We start from the raw sequence: 25,022 nt of genomic DNA, 5'->3' as shown, positions 1-25,022 counted from the left end.
GATTTGTCATAGCAATCATGGTGAGAGATTGTGTTTGAGTTGTTATTACAGGTTTATTATTGGTCTGTGAATTAGTGATTCTGTACTTTGGGATTTGTCCTTGTGTAGGCAGGTCTTGCAACTTTGGCACAAAAGGCTCTGCCTCAACATCATGTATGTTCTTTTCCAGTTGTTCTTTCTCAAAATATGACGTCATGCCATCTAACACTTTAGATAAATGACACCTTACACTGGATCCTCTTGAAGCTCCAAGCACCTGCACTTTGGCCATAGTAGCGGCAATATCTGTTTCCAGTTCCAGCTGCTCCTTTTTTCTCCTCAGCAACTCCTCCTGTTCTTCCAAAGCACGTTTATCTTTCAGCAGTTCTTGTCTTACATCAAGAGCAGCTACTTCAGCCTCAGCTTTAATGTGTGCAGATTAAGTACTTTACACTCTAGAGCTTGATCTAGAAGAACTTTGTTTGCTCCTCCTGCTGCTTCCAACATTTGACACACTGTTACCTGGTTGTATTTCTTCCTGTATGTCAGATGTTGCCTTAATGTTTGACTGCTGGGAGGGAATGTCATGCTGAGTCTCAGTTTGGGGAATTTCCTCCTTTGATTCAACAGGTGCCTTTTCAGGTGAGATGGAAGATATGTCTGTATTTGCAGCAGTTGGTAAATCTGCAGCCACATGAACAGTTTTCAAAGAGTTTCTTTCAGTTTCAAAAAGCCATTGTTTCACATCTTCCATGTGTGTTGCATTTTGTTATGCGTGTAAACCAGTTACTCTGGGTTTCCTGTTCCTCTTTGGGAAGCAATCTAACTGATTCATGTGTTGCTTTTGCATTTTCATACAGTTGAATCAGTTTCTCCAAATTGAATTTCACATCCTTTGCATTTTTTTCATGAGCTCATTTATTTCATGTGTGAGTCCTTTTAGGGTTTTCACAATTGAATTTCGTTCCTTTTGAAGAGTTTCAATTTTGCAAGCCAACGCCTTACTTGTAAGCTTGAACGTTCTCCTCTCTTCCATTTCATTATCCACATCATGACTCATTTTGACATTTTCCAACGTGCACGCTCATCAGAGATACACAGCAACTGCAACATAAACGCCACTACATAAATAGATGTCATTCAAGACACCCATCAGCTCAACATTTGTCAACAATGCGAACTTTAAACTCAGAGCACGACAGCCACAGTGTCCAAAACCTCCACCGATCTCGGCAAATCAAGCGCGTGCAACACAAGCCAAAATCAACAGTCCCCAATGGACAAGCGGCAGCACATCCAAACTGTGTTCAAACTTTCAACAAACACACAGAAGGAATCCACAAACATACCGCTTCTCATGGCTGTGATGCGCCGCTGTTACAAGCGAGGTTTTTCCGCCACAGTCAGCTGTGGCCTTTTCTCTCCATGCCGGTGAGGGGAATCAGCTGATCATCCATTGTCAATACAGTCCGAACTCTGAGATCCAAGGTGTCCGTAGATGCGGATATTTTCTGTCAACTAAATGTAGCGACTACTTTTCAAAAAAGGCCGCTAAGAGACTTAGTAGGCTCCTATATGTGACACGTCCATACGAAACCATCCCGAAGTCCAGATGACGTTTTACTGACGTTTTATTGAAAAAATACATAAAAATGAAAGAGTCTGACAATCAGCTGTTGTACAAAAAATGTACAAAAAATGCAATCTGACTGTGAAAATAAAGTGACGAACAGACGATGGTAATGATAGTAATGATGGTGACGATTGTGACGGTCAACAGAAAATATCAGAGCTCTACCAACTCCCTTCGTCCAAAACTCCCGCCACCACCTAGGTGAACAGGTTAAATAACAGGAAACCACACCCATGCGTCAAGCAACGTAAGTGACGCAATACGTGATGCCCATGTCAATATATAAACAGAAATAACAACATATTTTGGCTCCTACAACAATTCTGGCTTCTCTCCATTGGTTCCCTGTTGGATTTAGACATGATTTTAAGATTTTACAGATCGCTTTTAAAGCATGTCTGGGTTTGACCTCAAGCTACACAACAAAAATGTTGATCCCATATGAGCCAGTTCACAGCCTTAGATCCTCGGGTTGGGCCCCTCTGTCTGTTCCAAAGGAGGAGATAAGGCTCACATAATCAATGGCGTCTTTTAAATCACTTGAACTTACCTGAATTTTGTCTTGCTTTTGTTTTGGCCTAAATGTTTGGCTTTCTGTTGTTATATTGTTATATATTCTGTTGTTATCTGAGTATCCTGCTTTTTCTTTGTCTGTCAAAACACATTGTTTTTAAATGTGCTATATAACTAAAGTTATTAATATTATTATTATTATTATTATTGTTGTTGTTGTTATTATTAACCTTGAAGCCCCCAGTGCACATATTAGATTAGATTTTTTCTTTACACTGAGCATGGACTTAACAGATAAGTAGTGGACATCTTGGGTCAGTTTCACAAAGCAGGTTCAACAAACTCTGAGTCTAATCCTGAACTCTGAGTTGATCTACTCTGAGAAAGGAAACTCTGAGTTTCCGGTTCCAGAACAGCTGATTTGAGTCAGTTTAATCAACTTGGAGTAGTTTCACCTGGAGTTAAGCGCGTGCACCACAACTGTAAAAAGCTAGCATCAATGGAGCCCCAATTCAACGAGTCACCATGGCAATGGGGAAGAGGAGGGCTGCATTTTTCACCCCACTGGAACTAGAGATCTTAATGCGCTCATACCACGAGTTTGAACATGTTTTCAGAAAGAAGTACAACACTGCTGCAGCTGCAAAAGAGAGGGAGAGGTTTAAATGTAGTCCTTTGCAATCGCAATAATATTACAGGGGAAAACTGCTTGAATGGTAGCCTCTTAATTTATTTCATTTAGGTGCAATCCCACTGGGGAGAAGCGCACTTGGCAGCAGCTTAGGATGAAATATAAAAACATTGTTCAAACAGGTAAGACCTCGGCATAATCTCATGGGGGTACCTCATTTTGATCATGTTTTACATTGTAAAGTAAATATTAAGTGGCTGTTTGACTGTGCAGTTGTTTTATCCCCAACATAATGCTGGTTTCACACACATAAACGTCTTCTCATCTATATCATGTTCTGTTAAATAATTAAACCTATTTAAACTAACACGGACTTCTACTCAGCCAACAGAAAGAGGGCAGATGTCCGTAAAACGGGTGGTGGCCCAGCACTGCCACCTCTAACGGAGGCAGAGCAGCTGGCCCTAAGCCAGAATTTAGGAAGGCCAGTGGCTGAGGGAATCCCTGGAGGGAGCTCATCCTCTGAGCCCACCCCCCAAGACACAAGTGCCTTTATAAAATATAATATGCCTAGGCCTATATATCTTTTTTTTGAGCCTATTCATACAAATATTTATTTCCCTTTCATGTCTTTTTTTTTTCTTTTTTCCCAACAGATTCTGATGGTGCTATCTGCCTATTGGAGCCCCCTCACACCACAACAGACCTTGTAACTGTAAGTAGGCAATACTCCAAATATTTTGCCAAATGGTAGTTTAAGTATACTGAAACATACCACTCATCTAGGATGAAGAGGACGAGGAAACTATGTCTACTGCCTTTACAGAGGGGGATCCAGAAAGGCCTATAAAGGTAACATCTTGATATGTTACTGATAAATCTCTTCCCATTCACATTTCTTACCATTCTGGTGGAGTATAGAGTGTGACATTTAGCCTACACTGTAGAATAATAGAAGTATTAACACATTCTCATCCTTTTTAACAGAGCATGGCTGGGCAGCAGCAGGAGGGTCCCTCAACCTCCACTGCACAGATAGATGTTCAGTAAACACCAGAGGTTAACTATGTGGAATTCATGTGCAACTGTATAATTTAATGTCCTCCTTATGTATTCTCACTTACCAGTAAAAGAAGTTAACAGAATTCACTTGCTGAAAAAAATACAGAAAACGGCTAAAGAAATGTTATATTTGGACCACCAGATTAGGAGGGCAGATCTGGAAATTGAAATACTGGAGCACAAGTTAGAGGTGGGTGCATGGTCACAGGTGAATTATGTTAATTATGTTAACTATTGGAACGTTAACTAAACTAGCTTTTGTATTTGTAGGAAATAAAGAAGACAAAATGAAATGTGTATTATGCCTTTATTTGACTGCTGTGGTGGTGGTGATGATGGTGACTTAAACTCTAAAGTGATTCTGGCATATGGTGTCTCTGACTGCTCTGCTGTCCCGGATAGATGGCAGCTGGATGGGGTCATCATCAGTGTCTTCAATTTGTGGGGCAGGGTGTTGCTCTCCTCTAATAGTGGCAATATTATGAAGAACAACACATGCCACAATAATATCACAGGCCCTCTCAGGGGTCACCCTGAGGTGACATAGGTACTGGAAACGGGCTTTCAGCAGGCCTATGGTCATCTCCACCCTTGCTCTCGTCCTGCCGTGAGCGTGGTTGAAGTTCTGTTGGGGGCCTGATTCAGGGTCAGGGTAAGGGGTCAGCAGTCTAGGTTGGCATGGGTAACCCCTGTCACCCAGCAGAAGGCCATCAAACTCTCCTGTAATGTATAGTGGACACATTAGAGTGTATTAAAGGAGAGAGACAAGTGAATTTTATTGTGCAAATCTTTAGACTGCTTAGGCTGCGAGTCATGAACAGACCCAGGCCACTTGGCCTCCACATTGGAAATGATGTATGCAGCATCACATATGATCTTGACAGTGCAGAGAATGACAGATGTTAGTTGAACTATGATGCAGTCTAACATTTTGAAACAGTAGTCAATCTACATGTACCTGCACATTTATACTGTGAATGGACTTCCTATTCACATAATTGACTACATTATGTGAGGGAGCCATGATGGGAATGTGTGTGCCATCTATGCAGCCAATCACACTGGGAAATCCTAAAAGAAATTAAAATCACTAATCCCAGTCTGAGGTTGCAGCACAGTGTCATTAACAGAGTATAATTTAAAATTAATTTAACAGATCTCTACATCATTCACCTGCAATCCTGTGGAAGTCCTCCTTGATGGCTCTGACAGGTTTGTGTCCAGGGAAAACGACAAAGATGGGTAAAAGCCGTTTCAGGGCGAGGCACACTTCTCTGACCGCCCTGCATACAGTTGCCTTACTCAAGTGCTCAGCATCTCCGACATTGTACAAAAAACTTCCGTTTGCAAAGAAACACAGCGCAACACACAATATCTGCTGGGATGTGAGAGCATGACTACAACTGGTAATGGTACAAATGTAAGGACGGATTAGGTTGTGTATGTAGATGGACTGTGATGTGAAACGGTACTGCTCAAAAAGATAATTGTCTGGAAATGCTGGAACATCTATGCGCGGTCTGATAACCATCTCCTGATGAATATTTAATTCTCTGCGCAGTAATGCTGCACCTTCATCCACGGGATTGTAATCAAAAGGACATGCAATGTTAGTAAAAAAAGTCGCCACCTACTGTGCTTAATGGACTGACTCCAAAACTCCAAAACGCCAAAACTCACCTGCTGACTGAATGAATGAGGAAATCAAATGGAGTGTGTGGCTCTGAAAGAGGGCGGAGACAGAGAGAAACTCGATGTTCATCGAGAAAAACCTGGTCCCGACCAGGTTAGGTTCATAGAGTCTGTTACTACGGTAAGTGACTGAGAGCTTAAGTTACCTCTCTTTCTGAAACAGGCTAGAGTTATCCCTCTTTCTCTGGTTTGAGTTACCTCCCTTTTTGAAACGGAAAACTCAGAGTTTCCCTCATTTCAGGGTTAACAGACTCTGAGTTTTCATTAAATCTGCTTTTTGAAACGGACCCCTTGTGTCCAACAGTTAAACTTCTGAAATGAAATATATTTACATGTTTATATATTCTGGAATTTTTAATGAGGGAGAAAGAGGAATATATGTCGTTTTAAGGATTTTAACAAGATAATTTAACTTTTTTGTGGAAAACCGTATCAGACACTGATTATTATTCAAAGTAGAGTATTTTGTATACATTCAAAAACATGTTGGGAGGAGATCTTTAAGTAGTATTAATGTAATATGTGTCAGATACAGTTACAATCATGGGCCAATTACAAAATTGAAATATTGTTTCTTACAATAGATAACTTTAGCAACTCAGGTAAAATAAAGTAGAGACATTGCTGTTCTGTTTATTTCCTTCCAAAACTTTTCTTTTCATGTATTTCCTTTGGAATAAAACTGAAAACAACTCTCTTTTGTGCTGTCAATATCTGAATGTTATCCACTAAATTGAACATCAACTAAAACACTTTCTGTGCTGCTGGTCAAACTGAGTGTAGCCATTAATCCACATATCATCACTATATTTGCAGAAAACAAACAACAAACATCTCACTCATATGTAAATGTCAAGTTAAATTTTCTGATTGTTTTTTTCCAGTAGGCGGACATAATTTTGGAATGACAATTTGGTTTTTAAAAATAGCATTTAATTTATTAAGTTTTATTTTCTGATGTGTGTTGAGCAAGAAGAAGCAGAATGCAAGAAGGGTACTGAGATACCAGACATACTACATGCTAGACAATAGCACTGTATCAGTCTGCCACTGTGTAAAGTTTAGACAATTGGTGGCATTTCCATATCTAATATAACATTTTCGAAAAATTTGATGGCTTTATTAGGTTTTCCGTGTCCTTGCAGTGATGATGTCCTTCCAGCAGAGGGAGTGTTGCTACTGTAAATGGACTGCCCTGTTACCATGCTGAGTGAGGCATAATAAAGACTGAAATTGAGAAGATATGACAAATTTTCTGGTGTGTATCCATTATTTATATTGTTTTATCTTATAATTGGCTGGTGATATATAAACAACAATAGCCTAAAGGTCATGAAATCACATGTGATCTTAATCCTGACCTAAACTGAACCTCACAAGTCTTCTGAATGAACGGTGTTGTCCCAACTTAATGGGCCAAATTTGTAGTTTTTTGTAAACAATTTTTAATGTAGCCATGTCATTGTGCCTGGTTAAAATTTTGGCTCAGAGCAAGCTTGGTCTTTAACTGTTTAGATTTCCATTAGATGTCACATTGTTAGTCATGGTACCCAGAAGATGATTCCTAATTATAGTACTTTGGTGACCCCCGACTTTTCTTCTTTACATTTAGCCCTCAAGCTTAGAATACCTATACTTTATGTTCAAATTTAGGTTCATTGCTCTATGTTAGAATACTAGAATATCTCTTATCATATGGAATGCATAAAATATGTCAAATAATAATGTTAGAAATGTTCTAGCAGAAAATGTTGCATTTATCTGGGAATTTCTCAGTTTCTTCCAATGTCAACATCTGTCCCCTACTTTTCTGCCCTTATAATCCGTCCTCCATCTCTCCTCCCCTTCTCCTCCACCTACAACCCCCCCCAACCCCCCTTTCTCTACTCTACTTTCTTCCCAAAGAGCAACTTCCTTTCACATCGAAGAATGGAGGAAAGGAGTGAGGAGTCATTGGCTTTCTCTGTCAGGGTCTTCACTCTGCAGGAGGAGATGATGGCTGAAGAGGCGCACATGGACACACATGAGGAGGTAAGGCAGGAGGTTACAGATGCGACACTCATGTACAGTTCTACAGAATTGTGACTTGATAAAATGTGTTTCTAGTAAATTTGTATTAGTGTTAGTCTAATCTGATTTCATCTAATATATGCTTTTTAAACTGCTCAGGCCTAATTCTGATCTGTTCTGCTTTAATGCAATTCAATCAGGTAGGTGCACAAATTCATATCAGAAAACAGAAGATAACAAAACTAAAATAGTCTGTCTGCTGTTGGTTGGGACCCGATTTCTGATCTGACCATAGTCCCCTATATCAGAGTTGACAGTGCTAATTTCTCCTTGACAAACCTGTATCAGTTTAAAAACTGGACCAGTTGCATAAATAATTCCTATTCTATTTGTCAGATGACGAATTTAACAAGTAAATTCAAACATCAGATTTTCCACCTAATCCTGACTGCTCACAGTTGTGTGCATTTAAACATATTTATGATACTTTTATTGCATTGTTGTTGTGTTTTGTGCTTTAATGTACAGTATATGTGTGTTGTTGTGTATTTGTGTTTTGTGCAGTCCCATATGGATTTTGTTGTTGAGTTTTATGTATTTCAAAGGCCCATCGAGGGACAGGCATTACAAACTAGCTTAGGCTATGAATGCTGTGGTATGTGACATTAGTTTATGCTATATACTTCTGTCCCTATACAAATAAACATAAAATAAAATATTTTAGTTTAATTTATTATTTGCACAATAAACAAAACACATAATGCATTAAAGGACTAAAAAAATGATTGTGCTGGTGAGATTTAAAAATACATAAGATTTTATAAAGACACCAAAAAAGGAGAAAAAAACCCAAAACAAAATTGAAAATTAAATGTTATCAATGAAGAAAAAAAAACTTAAGCACAAACAGATTAGAAAAATTACTGGCTGCGCTTTGATTCTGGCTAATAACACCTTTCTCCAATGACAATGTTGGGTCACTTAAAGAGTTGATATTCCTGGTTTCATACTGCGGAGCAGATTCTCCAGTATTTACTCTCAAACTCAGTTTCTATCTCATAATGATTCTGTAGTTTACTCTTGTAGCTAATGCTCTGGAAATCTTGCAATTAACAGCATGTTAAACTATTGTTTGTGCAATAGCTTGAACATAATAGAGCATGTCACTCTTTAAGTCTGCTTTAAGTAGACTTAAAGAGTCTATTTAAAGCAGACTTAAAGTGACTCAGTGGAGACTTGGTGTCCACTGGGATGGACTACATACTTCAAAGCAATTTTCAAGAGTCTGGTAACTGATTTTCATGTCGTGCTGAAATGACTGGAAGCCAATGGATGCCTAGAGTGGTAAAAAAAACCCCAGCAGCATGGTTTGTAAAATGATTAGCTGTCATGTAATGCATACATGATTTGTAGTAACTAGGCTAAAACATTCAATTCACTGGTACGATCCATTAAGGTCCATGTTCTTTTGTCAATGATGCTGGACCCAAGAACAAACTGACAGAATTGTGGTGATTGTGACAACTCCCATCTATTCTTTTGCAGGAAAAGAACACATTTTTCCAGTTAATTTCTCCTTTCTAATGTTTTTTTTTTCAAGGAATGTAATTAAAATAATAGCATGGCCTAAAGGGACATGGCATGGTTTGTTTGACTGACAGGTGACAACAATGAGGGTTTAAATTTCTTGCACCTACACAAATGAGATCCTATCAGATCTGATCTAATCTTGTTTGAGCTGAAACGCTCTGGTCTGGTTGTGTTTATGAAGGAGGTGCAGGTCCATGCGGAGGTGAGCAGAGAGCAGCAGATCAGTGTGTGCAGACAGAGAGAAGAACAGGAGCTCACACTGCTCCTTACTACAGGACTGGAGGCTCAGTGGCTAACTGTGCAAGATGGTGAGTACTGTTGTTGGGTAGTTGTGTTGGGACACCACTTGTCCATCATGTACTGAAGTTAAACATTCAGGTATCCCAGAATACCACTGCTGTTTCAGGGCAAATACCTGTCTGTACATCTTATTTGGACATAGTTTAGTGTCTTTTGTGTAGTGTGTACAGGCCTGTTTGTGTTGTAACACTGTTTTTTATGCTTCCTTCTTGGCTCAGTCTGTCTTGAAACTGAGAATTTCCTGCACAGAAATGACCACAATGACACTTCTTCGTTAGTTCTCAGATAGTGGCTCATAGAAGCTGCAATAATAAACCCGTATTTTCAAAATGCTGGACAGACAAAACTGATGACTTTTTATTAATAGATACTTACAAATAGTTGAACCAAAAATGTTTGTGTTGATGTAAATTTGTTCTGCGTGACTCTACAGGCACAAAACTCATCTTGTTGGAAGCATGACTGTGCTCAGTAAATCTTAAGGTAACCTTCTGATTAGAACTTGCTCTTTCTTTTGTAGAAGTGGACTTTTTTCACTGTCTGAATTAAATGGAACCTTGGGGGCGTCAAAAACATTAAGAATCATCATAGATTTTTAGATTTTTTATTTGCACACATATACAACAGGATAAAATCCAGATAATAGAAATAAATCTTAAACCATATCTGTGGGAGTGTGTCTGCATTTTTGTGTTCAGCTCAGGCTCTGACTAAACTCAGAGCTCACCAGAGATTCAAGTTCCAGTCAAGTCCTTTTTTCTCTTGTCTCTGTATGTTTATGAAGCAGATTCATAAAGCTCTGTTGAAACATTTTCAACTCACACGGATGCACATTTGCGTCAATTTGTGCCACCCGGGTGAATTTGCATCTACTTGCACCTTTACATTGACTTTGTATCCAATCATGCCACATCTGAAATTCACTGCACATTCTGTCTGAACACACAATCAAAAGAAAAAAAAACTGAGGAAAAAAATAACAAACAAATACAACATAATTTAGCAAAATACAAATGACAATAAGAAACACAAAGTGAACAGAAGAGTCCACCAGTCAGCAGACACTAATCCTATAAGAACAAAGAAGTACATATATGAAAGAAAAAAATAACGTAATGTGTACTTTGGCATTCCATGCTGGCTATGATTGTTTTTGTAAGAAGGTAGATGAAGATGATTGACCTGTCTGTTGTTATAATAATTAATTTGAGTATTAAATTTGTTGCCAAAAGATGATAGTAGAGAGAGTGGCAAGGACATATATTTATTCACATAAACATACAAATCTGATGAATGTTTTCTGAATAGGGGATAGACACCTCCTTAGTACCATAAATACTGTATCAAATGTGATGACAATTAGATCAATAGTTGCTAATATCTTGTCTAGACTCCTTTTCAAATGTGTGATTGTGTGATTTGTTGTGTTTTTTAGGGAACAGAGCATCAGTCTTCCAGTTCACTGTTTCCAAGGAGATGGACTGTTGCCAGGTCGGAGCTCAGTCCTTCCTGGTCACTGTCGGCCAGCTGAGTCTTCTGCTGCAGTTTAAAACTCCAGCTGGTCTGTACACTATATGCTAAAATATATTCTGCTTATCATCCAGGTCAATGGGTTAGTGTGTCAGAAGTTTAAATACGTAGAAACATTTTGTCCCCTTTGACTCTGCAGATATGAAGAACTTCCAGCGGTTATTGAGGAGAGGGAGCGATGAAAAGACTGAAGGCTGCAAAGAAGGACGCGAGAGTGGAAGCAAGGATACAGAGAGAAGCCAAACACCCTCTAGGAGACATCCCTCTATGCTTGAAACAAGGATTGAAAATGCCCCTACACAGTGCTACCAGGTATGCAACTCCATCATTCTGACTGTTGTTACAAACACATCTGAATGAAAGCAGAAGAAATGCAAATTGTTGCACAAATTGTTGTGTGTGCAGTTTCATAGCTGTCTGTCCCAGCAGCAGAGCCTGCTTCAGGACTACCAGAGGACCGCCACTTACCAGAGAGCCATTTTGGCCAATGAGACCGACTTCAGAGACAAGGTGACAACACATGTCCTCATGGGCACCTCAGGATACACATGGTTTTTGATGGAGATGGTGGCCTTAAAGGGGACATATTCTGCTTTTTGAGATTTTCTGTTATTTATATACTGTTATGATGTCAAATGTTTAACATGGTCAGAGTTCCAAAACTTGAGGCAAGGTATGTAGAAATGCTCCCTGGAAGTTAAAAGACAGGGCTTCAACCTGCTCTGAACGCTTCGTTTATGATGTTTTTTTCTATTTTGCTCACAAGCTGAGCCTGGTCTCCAGAATAAAACGTTGGCATTGTATGTCTCTGCAAACCGCAGATATGTTGAATATGTTCATTTCAACATCTGTAATACAGAGCATATTAACATTTCAACAATACGTATCATATCGACATTTCTGAAGTGACGTACTTCACATGACATCTATATAAGCTGACTTGCTTTCTAATTAGGAGGTGGAGGGGTTCGTGGATAACTTGTAATGTTGTTGGCAGAAAGTTGGAAATCAGCAAAGAGTCAGCACAGAGCATGGTTTGAGACCACCTCGCCATTTTTATTTTATTTTTTATTTTAACCCTAACCAAGTGTTTTTTGTGCGTAAACCTAACCAGATCTTAATCACCGTGTCACACCATAAAATATGATTATTATTTAACAGTGACTATTGTAATACTGCGCGTTGAAAAATGATGTTAAAGGGGTACCCCGTGCGTTAAAAAGTGATGCCATGGGGTCCTGACCAAGCTTTGATATGTGACGAGTTGGGAGTGAGAGCATGTTGAGATGTATTTGTTTATGTAGCTGGAAGCTAACCAATCAGAGCAGAGTGGGCTCATTGGGAGGGGGCGCTTAAAGAAACAGGAGCAAAAACGGCCTGTTTCAGACAGAGACTGAACTGAGGGGCTGCATAAAGGGTCAGTATGAGTTGACTGTAAATCATGCAAAGATATTCCCATAGAGCCCCCAATTAAAAATATAGACCTGGAAATGTGCAGAATATCGCCCCTTGGTGTACAGTAACAGTATTTTATTGCAATTTAATGCTTTTTCTTCATTTTAATAGTACAAAACTATTAATAATATGTTTAAAAAAAACATACTGACACCATTTTGACTGCAAACAGGGATGACTGAATGTGATTTAATTTGGACTTTAATAACAACCAGAATTTAATGACCCCTCATGTGCAATATGATGGCTGTCTTTCTAGGGCAAACCCCTGGATCTAGTGCAATAATTGTATTTATTCTAGTGCAATAAGTACACTTATTTTAGTGCAGTAATTACGTTGTATTTATTTATTTTGCTTACATTTTAGAACCTGTATTGTTGGATATGGTTGTTTGTTTTCTGAGGTTGTTTTGTCTCTCTGTCTTTTAATGCACTGATCAGGAGTAGCACTCCTAATTTTGTTGTATTCTTTTCAATGATAATAAAGGCTTTCTATCTCTCTACTTTCTCTACTTTCTAACTTGACTATGAGCTGGAAGGAAATTTGGGGGTTTCAGGGCAATGGCACAAAATAAGGGAGTGTATACACACATATATATATACACACACACACACACACACACACACATATATATATATATATATATATATATATATATATATATATACTGTATATTGTTTGTATTTTAACATTTTCTTAATTTATATTGTAAAGCACGCCTGACTATGTCTCCCTCTTTCTTTCTGTGTCTGTAGGTGGTTCTGGATGTGTGTTGTGGTTCTGGTATTCTGTCTTTCTTTGCAGTCCAGGCAGGAGCCACCAGAGTGTATGCTGTTGAATCCAACCCCATGGCCAAGTACACACAGGTCGGTACATTTAAATCCTCCTTCTTCCATCTTTGTTGTTTATATTATCAGATTTAAACAGAGTGTGAGTTCAACCACGCACATAGGTTTTAAAACTGTTCTTACTTTCTGAAGAAATGAAACCAGAGTGTCAGAGAGTTTGAAAAGTTATGTAATGTGTGTGTTGGCCTTGCTAGAGCCTAAAGAAAAACCGCATCAATGCACCAGATAGCACACACACACACACACATAGAGTACATACATCACATGCAGAGCGTGGCATTCTGGGGAGTTAATGGGTTGCGGCAACATCTGGCCCAGAGTTCAGCAGGATAGGGGCTGCAGGGAGATGCTGATGCACACAGTACAGAGGTTAGACCGATATCTTGGGGTAATTTGATTAGATGATAGATATCATGATATTTAAACGACAGTTGTCATTAGAACTACTTTCTGGAGAAAGAGTCCCATAGAAACTGTGAACACTGATTATTATCCAGAGCAACCATAATGGTGTTTCTGGAAAAACAAGTTACTGTTGAATATTTCAAATGTAATTTTTAGATGGTGTGAGTACCAAATCAGTCATTAGGGAGAGCATTTCCTTGATGAATTCCGATTCATATAACAGATCAGGAAAGGTTTAAACCAACCCTGAAGTCTACTCAAGTTTATCACCCCAAAAGCACAAGCTGGCCTTAAAGGGTCTTACGTTTTGTACAACATACAAGAAAAAATAGACACATAATACCTTCCAATAGGAAAAAAGGGGTAAGAAATAGAATAAGAGGCTTTTTTTTTATCAAGGTGTTTAGTTTAGACAATGATTCTATGAGGTGAGATTACTGTCAAGATTTGAAACATTAAAACTAAGATTTTAAAGTTGTTTTTGAGAGTATAAACTAAGGTTGTAAAACTGAAAAATAGGATTTAAACATTTGAAATTAAGATTTAATGTTTCAGATCTTCACAGTAGTCTCACATCATATGATTTTATTATTAATAGAAATGAAAGCGTCATGTATACACAGCTGCTGAATAGGTTTGGTGGGTTGCTACTTTACCTTTTCAAAAGACGTTTGTTGAGAGGTTTAATGCCTTCTACACATCCAGTGTATGTGTCATGGTCCTGTCGGGGGAAATGGTTGAACAGGGTATTATTCATAGTCATGCAGCAGATGTTGTCTGTCTCCTGTGCAGATCCTGGTCCAGAGCAACCGTCTGTCTGAGCGGATCTGTGTCCTAGAGGGGGAGATAGAGGAGGTCAGCTGTCCTGACATGGTGGATGTCATTGTCTCTGAGCCCATGGGTTACATGCTGCTAAATGAGAGAGTCATGGAGAGCTTCTTGTATGCCAGGAAATGGCTCAAGCCCAATGGTAAGCACAAAGTACTGTCCACATTTTATTACTGCTATGAATAGAGCTATAAAATAATATTTTGTGGTATAAGTATTATTTTTCTTCAACTCACAAGTCATATGACTTTACTAGACATAATCAGAAAAAGACGTGCAACTGCCCTTTGACTTTAAAATTAAGGATTGACTTAACTTAAAATATTTAATTTAGCATTTTGGTTCATATAAAGATGTCAATGAGTCAGTTATTGCTCAGTTTAACAATTACAGAGCTAAAGGATGCTTTGTAAGTACCAACTTGATATTCAATCTGTACATAAGAAAAGAAAAAGGAAAAAGCAGAACAGTAATGACAACAAGTTAAACTGAGAGGGAAATAAGGGAAAAAAAGAAAAAGAAGAAAAAAAAAGAAGGAAAAGCAACAAAGAGTCTAGATTATCACACCCCATCACTCTAACCCACCAAAGTTCCCTGTGTATTTTCACTCATTCACATTCTTTCATATTTGCATGATACTGTGAAAAGTTGTGGATAGAAAATGTAGTTTGTCTTCTCATCTTCTTAAACTGCAAGGTGTTAATTAAGTTAACCAGCCACATCTTAATGGTTTGGATACTAGTTTTATTCCAGTGTGTAAGGATTAGTTTTTTGGGTTTTTTTTCGTAATCAAGGTATAAGAAAGAAAAAGTTTCTGGGCTGAAGTCAGATTCATTGTTGATTAAGATGAGCCAAGAATGATAAGTAAAGAAAATTTTTCTTCCCATTTCAGTCTGAAGCTATCTGAGGGAGGAGAATCCTCTGTTAGCAGGAGGTTATATGTATATTTTTCACAAGTAGACCTTGTTTTAAGACATCATTCTATATCTGAACTTGTTTTAGTTTCAAAGGCTATGATTGACTTTGCTTGGATTTAAGCCCTTCTAATCTGACTTCTAATCAACTCTTCAGCTTCCTGACAACAGATATACTTTGAATCAATCTGACACCAGTCAAGAGGGAAAGGTGTGTTTGTCAATGTGTCAGTGTTAACCAGCAGGCAGACAAATAACGACTTGTTTAAAGCATGAAACACAAAGTTTAGGACTTGGACTTGATTTAGGACTCAATGTCTGTGACTTAGGACCTGACTCTGGACTTCATAGCCAAGGTTTGAGACTTACTTGTGACTTGCAAAACAATGGGTCCCATGCAAGAATATTTTCATGTTCTTCTCCTAAATCTCTCTTACTTTTTTTCTGTGAGGTTTGCTTGTACAAGTGTTCTAAGTCCAATTCAACACAAACTTGTTGTAAACTGCACATTTGAGCCCAGTGAATGTCACCTGTTCACAAAGAGGTGAGTGTTCCTGAGATTTCATCATTAGCATCATCGACTACTCTAAAACTGATAATAATCATATAAGGTGACCTTTTGTTCCAAAAGAGTAAAAAGTAGACCAAAACATATCATATTTAGCAGTGCCAATATTAGAAAATATTAATTGACATGAAATTAGATGCAAAAAAATGTCTTTCTAAAGCAAAGGGCTCCATGACTAATATGAGAGGCAGTCATGTGACTGTCACAGATATTAGAGGAGAGAATATTATAGCCTCTAGTAAGTGATGAGGTAGTGTCAGCTGTAACACAAGATGATAATGGATAGAGACCTGCAGAAAGACCCTGAGGTCACACTGGTCTTGAGCACTTGTAAATTTCATTGGTACCTCAGAGAAAATTCAAATTATGAGGAAAATGGTGAATGCCACAAATTCTCTTGAATAAGTTGTACGTGCCACGTAAGAACAAATTTCCTCTTAAGGGGTTCTTGAAGGAGGCCCAGTGACTCACCTCTGGCTGCAACTAACTACTCTCATAGTTTATGTGGCTCTCACTTAATCTCTGTCATCTCCGTCTCTCTTGTTTAGTCACCGTCTCACTATTTCTCTCTCTCTCCAGGTCTGATGTTTCCCTCCTATGGAGATATTCATCTGGCTCCCTTCAGTGACGAACAGCTCTACTTTGAACACCACGCACGAGCCAGTTTCTGGTCTCTCTCTCTCTCTCATGCACACACACACATGCACACACACGCATGCACACACACACACACACACACACATACACACGCACACACGCCCACACACACACACACACACACACACACACACACACACACACACACACACACACACATACACACACACACATGCCCACACACACCCACACACACACACACATACACACAAGCACGCACAGGCATAAATCCATGCATGAGGACACAAACACACTGGCTCCCTTTCTCTTTCCCTCTCTGTCTCACACACGCACACACACATGTTCTCGGTGCTTGACCTCAGTCAGGCATGTTTCCTGTTGGGTGTAAAACGGTCGGGTTCAGTCCAGTCCTGACTCATGCAAGCCAACACAGTTTGACTGATATGGGCTTTTGTAGGCCGATGTGTTTGGGATGAAGCTGATATTTTGAACTAAAAGTAAATATATATATATTTTAAATATGTTATTCTTTGGAACACCATGGTGGGGCAGTAAACTTGAACATTGTATCCTTATCAATAATATAGTAATAATAATAACAAGAACATTTCACAAAGAGTAATATCAGTGGAAATTAAGGGAAGATAATTACATTATTGATCCCATATATCAATATATACTAATAATTCATCTGGCTGAATCATAACATCACTGCTGTGGCATAAAAATGTTGTTTGTTAAGATCATGGAGTGTATAGAATCGATTATTGAGATCTACTAAAAATAGACTTTTATTTCAGATTGACAACCACACATTTTTGGATTTACATACAATTAGTTTATAGTTAAAGTGGTTGATGTATTCTGAGCTGCCATTGTGGCTGGTGAACAAAAAACATGGTATTCAAGAGAAAACTAAAAGATATAGCACAAAACCATAAAGAATGGATTTATAAGAATAGACTATGTCCAACTATTTAATTTTACATGAGTTTCTACAGTCAACTCAGAGAACACTTCCATGATGTTAAACTGACAATTTCTTGATAAGTATGCAGACTTTCAGTCTTGTCAAGGCACAAAAATAACGAGTACAGCAATACTATATTTAACGAATATTATATTAATTTCCATAAAAACAAATTCCATGTACTTTACATAGCCAATAGCAGTGGAAGCACATCTGACAGCTGTTCCACCCAGTTCAGCTTGAGTCTTGGGCACAGAGAAAAGAAAAAGGGAGACATCAGAGCAAACCAAAATCCATAAACTAGAGCCATAAACATACAACATGCAAGATAGAAGCAGCTGCACAATGGCCATGTGTGTAAATGTAATGTGTAATATGTAAACATCAGCCACATCTGTGCAGGTAGCAAGATAACAATCCAGCAATAGCAACAACAGTTTTAATTTTAGTTAATTTCACAAGATATTAAAGGACGGGTTCACAATTCTGTCTTAAAACAACAGTTAGGAGCCCAAATGAACACTGAAACATGTTTTTTCTTGCTGTAATCATTCTTCCTGTTCATACTGACCATTAGAAGATCCACTCATAATGCACTTACAACGTAAGTGATGGGGAACAAAATCCACAGTCCTCCTTCTGTGCAACAAATGTATTTAAAAATTTATCTGAAGCTAATATGAAACTTCAGCATCCAAATGAGTCAAATCAAGTAGATATCTTTCAATGTTACAGTCTTTTTAGTGCGAAAAGTCCCTCTTTTTGTTACTATACTTCCACCGCAGCTTTACAGGGAAATACTGTCCAAGGAAACACAAAGAGGGAATTTGATGCTAAAAATACTGTAAATGTGGCAGATATCCACTTGATATGATTAACTCAGACTGCTGATGCCTCATATAAGCTTCAGATCAACTTTTGAATGCATTTTTGCTCAAAATGACTGTGTGGACACACTGTGGATTTTGGCCCCCATCACTCACATTGAAAGCACATTTTAAGGGGATCTTTTAATAGCCAGTATGAACAGGAGGAATGATTACAGCGAGGAAAACCTCTTTTATTGTTCATATGGACACCTGACTGTTGTTTTAAGACACACTTGAAAAATTGTGAACCTGTCCTTTACGGTTTTCTTTGAAATGGAGACAAAAATCAGAGAGGGATCATGGTACTTGTTCTTGTTTCAGGGAAAACTAATTTTTGCAGCATGCAAGGACAACAGTAGTGTAGTGTACACCGGGCCCTGCAATGTATCAACATTTGGCTGTTACACTGTGTTATAGTGATACATAAAACATCAGCAAGTATTGTGAATGCTGTAGATATCCGACCCATAGGAGTAATACATACAGTAGACATAAGATTCATTACGTTCTGTTTTCTGCTCTTTTCTTGTATTTCTTGAAAAATGCAAACAATACAGCCACTGTTGGGGAATTTGTTTTTATGTGTGCACAAGTGTATGCAAGCATACCAGTGTGTGTGTGTGTGTGTGTGTGTGTGTGTGTACATGTGGTCTATGCCCTACCACTATGTGGAGGCTAGGCTCAGTCAGCCCTGAGGAATGAAGATAAACTGTAAACTGATGTTTTTTTGTTTTTTTTACCAAAACTGTTTTTGTGATGACACTGTGGGAAGATTTTTCATGAACTTATACATTTATATTAATAACAGCTGCAACACTAAAGGTCTCAAGCTTTACATGCAGACTTGTGCAGTACCAAAAAAAGAATGGAATATGTAATTTATTAATTTGCAAATTCTGCAGAAAAGCAGTCATAATTGGAGAGTGAGTTGTCTGAGAACATACTTGTCAGCTAAAACAATCAGCTCATGAACTACCAGATGTGTCAATCACATATTCAGTGTTGTCTCTTCACTCTCCTCTCCTCAGGCAGCAGAGAAGCTTCTATGGTGTTAACCTGAGTGCTCTGCATAGTCCTGCTGGGGATGAGTTTTTCAGGCAGCCTATAGTGGTATGTGCAGAAAAAAAACTCCACTGTGTCTTATAGTGTCTTATCATAAATGCATCTTACAGCCAAGCAGTATCCAGTGAATGATTTTAACCTCTAGTGGAGATCTAGAAGTTCCTAAAGATACCTCATATTTTGGGGAAATGTGCGTGATTCATCCTAAACATTTAGTTGGGTTTGGTTGATTTAGTGCAGCATGGCCGTCATCATTTTGGCTTGCTGATTGGTTGACTGCAGAAAGAGGCGTGCAACTGATTGCTCCTAGACAGGTGTCACTCTCAACCACAGTTATACAGTATATCAACCCATAATATTAGTTGTATCAGGGTCTATCTTTAAGTGCTATCAAATAAATTGTCAGCTAAATGCCCCAAATAGGTGTAGGTAGTGTCAAACATATAACCCGTCTTTTCATTCTTTTCATTCTTTCATATCTTTTCCAGGACACATTTGATATGCAGATCTTGATGGCAAGGTCTGTCAAGCATTGCATCAACTTCATGGAGGCTAAACAAGAAGACTTGCACAGGTTAGATATTATACATAAGTGCTTTAGAAGCATTTTCATACACTCAGTGGTGGAAGAAGTGTTGAGATCTTAAGTAAAAATAAGAATACCACAATAATGAAATACTCAATTACATGTAAAAGACCTGCATTTAAATGAAATTAGGAACAACAAGTACAGAAGTATTATCAGCAAAATGTATTTAAACATTGGTGGAAGAAGTATTCAGACCCTTTATTTAAGTAAAAGTACCAATACAGCGATGTAAAAACACTCCACTACAAGTAAAAGTCCTGCTTAATCCTACTTAAGTAAAAGTACATAACTATTATCAGCTTGATGTAATAGTTAAAGTATTGCAGTAAAAGTAGTGGCTTGGTCCTTCTGACTGATTATTATTATATATGACATCATTAGATTATTAATAGTGAAGCATCAGTGTTAGAGCAGCATGTTACTGTTGTAGCTGCTGGAGGTGGAGCTAGTTTCAACTATTTTAAATAGAGTTAGCTAGTTTGAACTACTATATTTATTAAACCATGTGAGAAGTTTAGAGGGAAAATCACAATTTGGTGGAGCTGTTAACAACTCAGACATCTGAAATGTGACCTCGACTACACACTGCTTTTTGTAAGACATCAAAAGCCAAAAAGGTTGGAAACCACTGATTTCATCTTTAACAATGTGTTGTATTTTAAAAGCTTGTTATATAATCCATTTGGTCAAATCTTCATCTGAAAAGTAACTAAAGCTGTCGAGTGGAAGTATAATGTAATACACAAATAGTAAAATGATACAAAAAAGGAAATTATGAGGAAAAGGGAGTGAGGTATATTACTTTACACATGACATACCAATGATTTACCAGTTAAGTAGAAATGCCTCAAGTTTAAAATATCTGTATTTGATCCAGAATGGAGATCCCCTTTGTGTTTACATTGCTCCAGTCTGGTCTAGTCCACGGGCTCGCCTTCTGGTTCGATGTGGCTTACATGGGATCCAAGTAAGAAACACAAAACCCTGACTTCCTTCTTCTTTGAAAGCCTGTATTGACGGTACATTTCATTGTACAATTCACTGAACGATTAATTTCATTTCATTCATTTTATTTATTTTTTAGCAAGAAAAACAGCGGAACAATGTAAAACATTTCCAGCTGTGGGCCTGACTCAGTTCAGAAACTGTTTTCCAGCAAGTTTTCTGCTTTCCCACTGTCAGGACACAAGCAATAAAACAGTATAAAAAGGAGACAAGCAGAGAATGAAAGTTGATAAGTTAGATGAAAAATATTCTTTATATATATATATGGGGCTGAAAACATACCTATTTTTAAGAAAATAGCAAGAGTAAACACATTTAAATATATACAGACAAGTTACATAGAATTCAAAGAGAACAATAATGATTATTGAGACATTAGTAGTTACAATTTTGGTTCAGAAGAAGGAAATATCTGTGTAAATGTTTGTTTGTAAGAAGGAGGAAGAATTTCTGATGTGATATGTGATTTTATTCCAAATTTTAGTGTATATTAAACCATAATTATTATTGGGTTCACTTAATTTGTAATAGCTCTGGTTATGGAGTTATGTATTTGCAAAATAGAACAAAGTGAAGAAGGGAGAAGGTGATAATATAATGGCTGTTAGTTTACAGTGACAGGGAAGGGGGGAGGGGGGTGTTGTGGAAGATATAGTAGCAGAGTTTTTAATATATTTGATTTTTTTAATCTAATGATAAAAAGCTAATCCCCACCATTTATACACAACTTGCACAGAAATGTAAAGTCATATTAAGACATTCACATCATGCTATATGCCTTTCAAAAGAGATAATATTTGCATTTAGTTTTCTCTATGACTGCTTCAGACACAAGAATCCCACTTCACTGTAAATCAGTGGAGTCAGTGTTGTAATGATGTCATCTCTTTTGTCATCTCTCCCTATCTTTCTCTGGAGGTCAACAGTGTGGCTCTCCACAGCTCCCACTGAGCCTCTGACTCGCTGGTATCAGGTCAGGTGTTTGCTTCAGACTCCACTTTTTGCCAAACAGGGACAAACTCTGTCTGGGACTGTCCTGCTGGCCGCTAACAACAGGTACACCTGAGCTCTCGTCAAGCCTTCACTTCCAAATGTGTACAAGTGGGACAAGAAATTGTCATTTCAGAGTGTTTTTCTGCCAGAAGTAGCTGCTGACATCACCTTTGGTTTTGTATTTTCATTTTATGTTACCATGGCTGCATAATCAAACTATACATCCCACAGAGGCTTTTTTTCAGTCTATAACCTGTGAGTTTAAGAAAAGGATCACTAACATTTACCTTTCCACCACTCCAGACACAGCTATGACATCCACATCACAGTCACAGTCGACCAATCAGGCTTCAGATCTGGAAACATCCTGGACCTCAAGAACCCTTTCTTCAGGTCACCTCTGTTTTCCTCTCTGATACATAAATTAGATTTTATAGTAAAGTATTTGATCACAAAGTTACATACAGTATACTGTATCAACAGGTATGCTTTAATGATTTGCTTTAAAGTACTCAGAGACTTCTTCTTTTAATGTTTGAAATACAGACTGTGCCTCTGAGGTCAGGTTCCGGGGTTAGAGACCTCCAGACAGACAGCGACCTGGAGGTCCAGGGCAGGTGGCCTCTCTTCTTCAAGATGCAGGGTGAAGAGAACAGAGGTAAACCTTGAGCTGGTGCATGGAAAGCACAAGGACGTCAAAAAGCATGTTACACTGCACAATCAAAACATGCACAGGTTATCAGCTCCAATAGTGCAGAAGAAAGAAATATTTTAAAGGATGATTTTAATGGATTATTTATTTCTTTAAGTAAGCGAGTAAGTAAAATAATTCAATAATTAACTCTATTGATGAATTTTATTGATTTAACCCTTTCATGCATAGTGGTCACTACAGTGGACAGCTATTCAAAAGCCGTTTTCTTATATATGCATGGGTTTTGATGGTATAGTTGCACATCAGCCACCACAGTGGACGATAGTGTGTCATCTCATACACTGTCATCCATTGGCCAGCCTTTGTAAGTGCAACACAAATTACTCAAGATGGCCGCCGGCTGGCCGGAAACACTCAGCAGCTCAGGAATATCTTGCCAATCCTTCTATGGTAGTAGATCATTGCAGGTAAATAAAATTTTGTAATATCAAGTAATGACTAAGGAGTAATACAATTGTTAAAATTTCCAAGCATTGATTGTATGTTGGGAGAAAATGACAATTAATCACCTGTCCACTAAGTTGGACGTCATGCATCGCTGACAATATTTCAACTACAATTATACTATTGCTGCAACTTTGTTGTTCTTGAAAATACTTCATCTGGAGTAACTTTTTTGGCTGTAAATCAATTGATTTATGTTATTAGAATGTAACTTGCAGTTTTGAGGGGGCTAAGGATACTGAGGGAGCTGAGGATGCTGAGGATGCTGGGGGGCTGAGGATGCTGAGGGAGATAAGGATGTTGAGGGAGCTGAGGGTGCTGAGGGAATGCCTGGCACCTCAAGAGAATGTCTGGATTAGAAAAGAAGGATCTTCTGCATTTCAATTTGACCTTATATAATTTTTTAAATAAAATGTATAATGTTAGATAAATGTTGATTATGTTAACTTGATTTCCCTATTTGATGATGACAATGATTATTTTTACTGTCATCTCTTTCATCTCCAAAGGAACCTCATTAGGAATCATCAGATATCACACACCCAAGCTTTGATGGATTTTTTTTTCTTACAAGAAAATTGGGAACTGTCAGATCTTTTGGGCTTTTAAAGCCCTGTTCTGTTGAGAGTCACCAGCAGTTTTCTCTGTGCCTGTATTTCATTGATTTTAATAAAACTTACCCTTCCAAAATTCTTTTAATGTTATTCAGTTCCTCAAGGTTTTACCAATACGTGGTAACAGCTGCATGGTTGTAACTGCAGTCTGTGGGCTGTATTTGCCTGAATGATCTCACAGTAGTTACATTTAGAAGTATCAAGAGTTATTACACTGCCGTAGGCTACACTACATTTACGGTTGTTCTATGAGGATCCATGAATAAAACAGAAAATTACATATTTACTGTATGTTGTGGGCTTTAAAAAGGTCTAATCTGTAGAAAATGGCAGAAAGAAGATCTATTTTCTGCAGGACATAAATCACTTAAGTGTAAATCAGTTTGGGACAGAAAATCACATGACTGTATAAGATACTAAGGTGAAATAATAAAATTTGATGTGTCGACTTCCATTAAAACAAAAGCAATAAATGCACAAATGCCCCCAAAACACCTTTGCATTTTTTGAGGATTTCCTTTCCATCCCAGTCTTTTCACTATATGAAGTCGTTTATAATAGCTATTATTATTAGTAAAGGTTTTCTGAAACTACGATTACTAACTCAGTATCATAATGTCAAAATGTCAATTTTGCACATTTAGCACATTGAAATACTTAAAGATCTCCTCCAGACACATATTAAGACATCTAAAAATACTCTGCTTGGAACGATAATGTGTGTCTGATATGGTTTTCCTCAAAAAAAAAAAAAAAAAAAAAAAAAAAAGAATTACCACGTTAAAATCCTTAAAATGACATCAACTCCTTCTCCATCATTAAAAATTCCAGAATCTATAAATATGCAAATTCATTTTCAACATCACACTTTTGGATTAGCTTCCAAACTTGTTGTAATGTCACAAATCATGCTCATAGGCCCGCCTTTTAAAATCAGGTTTTCATTGAGCACAGAGAAAATTTCCACTTTCAGCAATGAATGAATGAATGGGAAAAAAATCTGCACTTACATCACTCTGTACAGTGAAGCTCAAACATCCAACTGAAGGAACAAGAAGAAAAACATATTTTTGAGTGGAGGGGGACTTTAATATATCTCCAAATAACTGACGGCTTGCTTGTGACTGGGTTTGCAGACTACTGATGAAACTCTGGCGCTCTCTGCTGGGCCGCCATAACTGCTA

General features: G+C 37.9%; 2 protein-coding genes across 3 annotated transcripts; one reads left to right on the top strand and one right to left on the bottom strand.

Moving 5' to 3' along the window:
• Positions 1-3,460: 3,460 nt before the first annotated feature.
• carm1l (coactivator-associated arginine methyltransferase 1, like) lies at positions 3,461-24,237 on the top strand. Of its 2 annotated transcripts, XM_044345025.1 has the most exons (19): positions 3,461-3,608; positions 3,744-3,802; positions 3,884-4,008; positions 6,656-6,768; positions 7,416-7,541; positions 9,292-9,418; positions 10,846-10,971; positions 11,080-11,252; positions 11,346-11,450; positions 13,152-13,262; positions 14,442-14,619; positions 16,539-16,629; positions 19,445-19,526; positions 19,967-20,052; positions 20,945-21,034; positions 21,991-22,128; positions 22,369-22,458; positions 22,612-22,723; positions 23,734-24,237. In XM_044345025.1, the coding sequence occupies exons 4-18, from the start codon at positions 6,754-6,756 to the stop codon at positions 22,622-22,624; spliced, it is 1,551 nt and encodes a 516-aa protein (XP_044200960.1). In that variant the 5' UTR covers positions 3,461-3,608; positions 3,744-3,802; positions 3,884-4,008; positions 6,656-6,753; the 3' UTR covers positions 22,625-22,723; positions 23,734-24,237. The 2 variants fall into 2 exon arrangements, with proteins under 2 accessions (XP_044200960.1, XP_044200961.1); XM_044345026.1 differs by lacking the exons at positions 3,461-3,608; positions 3,744-3,802; positions 3,884-4,008; positions 6,656-6,768; positions 7,416-7,541 and adding an exon at positions 9,844-9,893 and having other exon boundaries at positions 9,332-9,418.
• Positions 4,162-5,433, bottom strand: LOC122976605 (putative nuclease HARBI1). Its single transcript, XM_044345178.1, has 4 exons — positions 4,992-5,433; positions 4,777-4,889; positions 4,606-4,694; positions 4,162-4,561 (listed from the first exon to the last, which is right to left on the bottom strand). Exons 1-4 carry the CDS (start codon positions 5,347-5,349, stop codon positions 4,162-4,164), a joined length of 960 nt encoding a protein of 319 aa, XP_044201113.1. The 5' UTR covers positions 5,350-5,433.
• Positions 24,238-25,022: the final 785 nt, after the last annotated feature.

The sequence above is a fragment of the Thunnus albacares genome, chromosome 24 (assembly GCF_914725855.1).
Source record: "Thunnus albacares chromosome 24, fThuAlb1.1, whole genome shotgun sequence".
NCBI lineage: Eukaryota > Metazoa > Chordata > Actinopteri > Scombriformes > Scombridae > Thunnus > Thunnus albacares.
This window is presented reverse-complemented; position numbering and strand designations above follow the sequence as displayed.

Excerpts from the sequence above, each read along its gene's own strand:
- LOC122976605 (XM_044345178.1), bottom strand. The coding sequence starts at position 5,349 with ATGGTTATCAGACCGCGCATAGATGTTCCAGCATTTCCAGACAATTAT. Across the intron at positions 4,890-4,991 it reads GGACTTCCACAGGATTGCAG|GATTTCCCAGTGTGATTGGC; the intron begins GTGAATGATGTA and ends AATTTCTTTTAG. Across the intron at positions 4,562-4,605 it reads CAGCCTAAGCAGTCTAAAGA|AATGTGTCCACTATACATTA; the intron begins TTTGCACAATAA and ends TTAATACACTCT.
- carm1l (XM_044345025.1), top strand. Across the intron at positions 11,451-13,151 it reads AGACCGACTTCAGAGACAAG|GTGGTTCTGGATGTGTGTTG; the intron begins GTGACAACACAT and ends CTGTGTCTGTAG. Across the intron at positions 21,035-21,990 it reads GTGGCTTACATGGGATCCAA|GTCAACAGTGTGGCTCTCCA; the intron begins GTAAGAAACACA and ends CTTTCTCTGGAG.